This window comes from Tupaia chinensis, unplaced genomic scaffold (assembly GCF_000334495.1).
Source record: "Tupaia chinensis unplaced genomic scaffold, TupChi_1.0 Scaffold000238_1, whole genome shotgun sequence".
NCBI lineage: Eukaryota > Metazoa > Chordata > Mammalia > Scandentia > Tupaiidae > Tupaia > Tupaia belangeri.
The window spans coordinates 1,214,671-1,219,945 of record NW_006159716.1 but is presented as its reverse complement, the minus strand read 5'-3'; the positions used below and the strand labels follow the sequence as shown (position 1 = coordinate 1,219,945).

General features: G+C 48.0%; 1 protein-coding gene across 4 annotated transcripts in view; it reads left to right on the top strand.

The window, feature by feature from the left end:
- The window catches only part of BICRAL (BICRA like chromatin remodeling complex associated protein), a 64,733-nt gene that overhangs the window by 6,754 nt on the left and 52,704 nt on the right, over window positions 1-5,275 (top strand). For all 4 annotated transcript variants that reach the window (XM_006148559.3, XM_006148560.3, XM_006148558.3 and 1 more), the window contains exon 5: window positions 2,172-3,851. In XM_006148559.3, coding sequence (XP_006148621.1) covers window positions 2,172-3,851 — 1,680 coding nt within the window. The remainder of the gene's footprint in view (window positions 1-2,171; window positions 3,852-5,275) is intronic.

Genomic DNA, 5,275 nt, shown 5'->3' with positions numbered 1-5,275 from the left:
ACAGAAAGAGAGAAATCACCCCCCAGGGGGGATGGTCACACCGCAATCCCTTCTCTTCCATTCTCCTCTCGGGATCTTGGGCACGCATGCACACGCGCCTGAAGTGAGTTTTAAGCCACCGGGTCTGGGACGCGAACCGCAGTCGACGTGGGAGTCCAGCAACATAGCCATTACGCTAACTGCTGGTTCCCCATAGGTGGCTTTTTTGAAAGTATTTTTATTTAAAGATATGTTGTTAGTTATGTAGGTTTTTTTTTTTTTTTTTGCCATAGGGCGGGCGCCACCACGCCCATAGGTTTTTTTTTTGAGAGAGATTTTTTTGTCACAGGGCACATGTGCTCGCCAGATAGACAGAGAGAGACAGAGAGACAAAAAGCGAGAAATCACCCCCCAGGGGGGATGGCCACGCCACAATCCCTTCTCCTCTACTCTCCTCTCAGGATCTTTGGCATGCACGCATGCACACGCACCCAGCCTGAGTTTAAGCCACCGGGTCCGGGACTTGAACTGCAGTCAACTATATGGGAGTCCAGCAACATAGCCATTATGCTAACTGCTGGTCCCATAGGTGTTTTTTTTTTTAAGTTCGTTTATTTGAATGAATGACAGAGACAGAGGGACAGCACCCCCAACAGGGTCCTGACACCACAGGCCATTGCCAGCTTCAGTGTGCCCCTGGTCATGGCCACATGCATGCCCAGAGTACTCAGGGAGGTCTCGACACGAGTCTGAAACCTTCCATGAAGCTCAGCCTCACAGAGCGTCATGTTTTACTGATGTACCACTGTCTGGCCTTTTTACGGGATTTTTTGTTTGTTTGAGTTTTTGCCATAGAGCATGTGTGCTCACCGGAGAGAAGGAAAGAGAAATCATCTCCCAGGGAGGAGGGTCATGCCACAAGCCCTTCTCCTCCTTTCTCCTCTTGGGATTTTGGCCACCCATACACATGTGCCCAGCATGATTTTCCAGCCACCAGGTCCAGAATTCAAACTGTAGTCAGCCATATGAGAGTCCAGCACCTTAACCACCATGCCACCTATTGGCCTCATAAGTATTTTTTAAAAAACATCTCAATAAGCTGTTTTTTTCTAATAGATCAAATATCCATTGATTCATTTTATGTCATAAATTTGTTTTTACCTGGATTGGTATTGCCCGGGGTAGTGGCAGGTAAAGACCTTCTGGACCAGGTGGCATGGAAGTTAAGGTGGCTGGATCCCACTTGGTTGTGCAGTTTTAGTCCCAGATCCTGCAGCTTGAAAGACATGCCAGGCACATGTGTGAAATTTGGTATTCAAAATACCAAGAGGAAAGTGGAGGAAAAGAGATTGCAGCGTGGTCCTCCCCCAAAGGGATGCTTTTTTTTCTCTCTCTGTCTCTTCCTCTCTGTATCTTTCCAATGAGTACATTCATCCTCTAGCAGATTTTAAATAAATAAATAACAACATCTGCCAATAGCTCATAAATTGGGGCTAAGATTCAGGTAGTCCTCAGCATGTTGGTGTTATAGATCTGTCCCCTCTAAGATAATGTACAGAGTCATGGATGCATATACTTAAAAATAATGATGTTGGGCTAGCAGGTGGCATAGTGGTTAAGGTACTGGACCGGACTCCCACATGGCCAACCATGGTTCAAGTGCTGGACCTGGCAGCTTGAAACTCACACTGGGCACGTATGCGTGCCTGCCCAAAATTCTGAGAGGAGAATGGAGGAGAAAGATTATGGCATAGCTATCCTCTCTGGGGAGTGACTTCTCACTTTCTCTTTCTCTGTCTCTCTCTGTGTCTCCAGTGAGCACACACGCCATATAGGAAAAAAGTTGGGGGGCATTAGGTGGCATGGTGGTTAAGGCACTGAACTCCCACCAGGCTGACACCGGTTTGAGTCCCAGACCTTATGGCTTGCTTTCTCACTTTCCCTCTCTTTTTGGTGAGCACACATGCCCCATAGCAAACTTAATAATAAATAAATAAGTTTAAAAAAAGTAATGATGCTAATCCTCATGACTTAAGGAAATAAAATATCAGGAGAAGGTGGGCAGTTTGGAGAGTCGTGCCTAAGAAGAGGCTGTTATGCTTTACTCATATATAAAAGAGATAAAAATTTTGAATGGCTCTCTTTCAAAGGTTGCGATTGCTAGGTAACATCTTGCTTGTCGTTTGTTTTAGAATGCTGACCCTAAGTCATCCCTCAAAGGTGTAAGCAATCAGCTTGGAGAAGGGCCCAGTGATGGACTGCCGCTTTCAAGTAGCCTTCAGTTCCTTGAAGATGAACTTGAGTCTTCTCCTCTTCCTGATCTCAGTGAGGACCAACCCTTCGACATTCTTCAGAAATCCTTGCAGGAGGCCAATATCACTGAACAGACGCTGGCCGAAGAGGCCTATCTGGATGCCAGTATAGGTTCAAGCCAGCAGTTTGCACAAGCTCAGCTTCATCCTTCCTCATCAGCATCCTTTACTCAGGCTTCTAATGTTTCTAATTACTCAGGTCAGACGCTGCAGCCTATCGGGGTGACTCACGTGCCTGTTGGAACATCGTTTGCAAGCAATACAGTGGGGGTGCAGCATGGCTTTATGCAGCACGTGGGGATCAGTGTCCCCAGCCAGCATTTGTCCGGTAACAGTCAGGTTAGCGGTTCTGGTCAGATACAGTTAATTGGGTCATTTGGTAATCAACCTTCCATGATGACAATTAATAACCTGGATGGTTCTCAAATCATATTAAAGGGCGGTGGGCAGCAGCCCCCACCAAACGTGAGTGGAGGGCTTCTGGTTCACAGACAGACTCCTAATGGCAACTCCTTGTTTGGAAATTCCGGTTCCAGTCCAGTAGCACAGCCTGTCACTGTTCCTTTTAACAGCACAAATTTTCAAACATCCTTACCTGTGCATAACATCATCATCCAAAGGGGTCTTGCACCCAATTCAAATAAAGTCCCGATTAATATCCAGCCAAAGCCTCTCCAGATGGGTCAGCAAAACACATACAATGTGAACAACTTGGGAATCCAGCAGCACCACGTGCAACAAGGGATCTCGTTCGCCTCCGCGAGCTCGCCCCAGGGCTCCGTCGTCGGTCCGCACATGTCGGTGAACATCGTAAACCAACAGAATGCAAGAAAGCCAGTGACCTCCCAGGCAGTCAGCAGTGCAGGAGGCAGTATCGTCATCCATTCCCCCATGGGCCAGCCTCACGCACCCCAGAGTCAGTTCCTCATACCTACAAGCCTTTCTGTCAGTTCCAACTCCGTACACCACGTCCAGACCATCAATGGGCAACTTCTGCAGACTCAGCCGTCTCAGCTCATTTCTGGCCAGGTGGCCTCGGAGCATGTCATGTTGAACAGGAACTCCTCCAACATGCTCAGGACCAACCAACCGTATTCTGGACAGATGCTCAACACCCAGAACACCGCTGTCCAGTTAGTGTCTGGGCAGACGTTTGCCGCCTCCGGAAGCCCAGTGATAGTCAATCATGCCTCTCCTCAGATTGTGGGCGGACAGATGCCCTTGCAGCAGGCGTCACCCACCGTGTTACACCTGTCACCCGGACAGAGCAGCGTTTCCCAAGGAAGGCCTGTCTTCACCCCCATGTCCTCGGTGACTAGCATGTCGGGACCCAGTCGGTTCCCTGCGGTCAGCTCCGCCAGCACTGCCCACCCCAGTCTGGGGTCTGCGGTTCAGTCTGGTGCATCGGGATCAAACTTTACCGGAGAGCAGCTGACCCAGCCAAACAGGACTCCAGGGCCGGGCGGTGTGTCTCATCGTCTTCCAGTTTCTTCTTCCAAACCTACCAGCACCTTCAGTAACACATCGGGAGCAGGAGTCCAGCAGCAGTTCTTCTGTCAGGTAAGACCACTTGTCAAAGGAGTGATACAGGAGGGAAAATCGCCGTGGGTATTGACTCAAATATAATCTTCATCTCAGGCTTCTAATTTATTGACCTAAAATTTCAACTTAAGATCGATAAGCTTTTTTCTTCTGTATTAAAAAGTTTTCTTTTTAAAGAATTATGTATTTAATTCCATTTGTTATTATTATTTTTAAAATTTGACCAGAGAGAGAAAAAGGGAAATTTTTTTTTGAGAGAAAGCAAGCTGCCAGGTCTGGGACTTGAACTGTGGTCAGCCATGTGGGAATTCAGTGCCTTTAACCACCACACCACCTGCCAGCCCCTAAAAAGATTTTCTTTTTAATCCAGTATAGCATTGTGATTTAGAGTGCAGGCTCTGGTGTTAGACTCCTGGGTTTGAATCTAAGCTTCAAACCATGACATAGAGCAGGCCAGCAGGCAGCATGGTGATTAGGGCATTGGATCTCACTTGGTCAACTGCACAGTTCAAGTCCCGGACCCAGCAGTTTGAAAAACACTCCAGGTATGTGTGCATACATGCCCAAAATCCCAAGAGGGGAATGGAGGAGGATGGCCATCCACTCTAGAGAGTAATTTCTCACTTTCTGTCTCTCTGTGTCTCTCTTCAGTGGGTGTATGTGCCCTATAGCAAAAGTTAAAAAAAAAGAAAAAACGGAAAAGAAAGAAAAAAGCCGTGATATGGAGTAAGTTGCCATACCTCTCTGGCTTAATTTTCTTCATCTGTGAAATGGGAACAGTAATACTACCATCCATGGAGGTATTTGGAAGACTATATGAGATAATCGGCCCTGTACAAAGCACCTTGCCTATCCTGGCAAACAGCAAGTACTCAGTGGCACCCGAAATGTATTCTGGGCATTTACGACAAAAGCTTATTTAGATTACTTAGGTTGTACAGCACACTGCGAGGTCATGTGACGGTGGGCTCAGCGTAGCTCAGCGTGGTGGGTAACTGCCCCCAGCAGAGGGAGAGGTCCAGGGCGCTGACATGTTGGTGAGGACAGCCTGCCCCCACCGTGGCACCGTGCAGGTCAGTGACTGCGAGCAGCTGGCAAAACCACAGAAGGACTGCGCTTCTGAAACGGGTCTCGCATGTCCTCAGCTCCAGTCCCTCCCTCTCATCCACTGATCTGCAGCTCCTGGAGTGTTTGATCCCCTCTCGTTCTGAGCCTCCTCAGGTTCCAGCCCCGCTTGCCCTTCCTGCCTGGGAGGACCCATTCTGTGTGGTCCTCCACGTCCACGGCCTTCCACATTCAGTCCTCCAGAACAGCTCTGCATTTATATTTCAATATCGGTAGTTTAAATAGCATACCGTTTATAAAACTATGTGACTTTGCGATTTCACTAAGAATCCCAAGGAAACCAAGGATTTCTGTTTTTCTTTTTTTTTGGCGGGGGG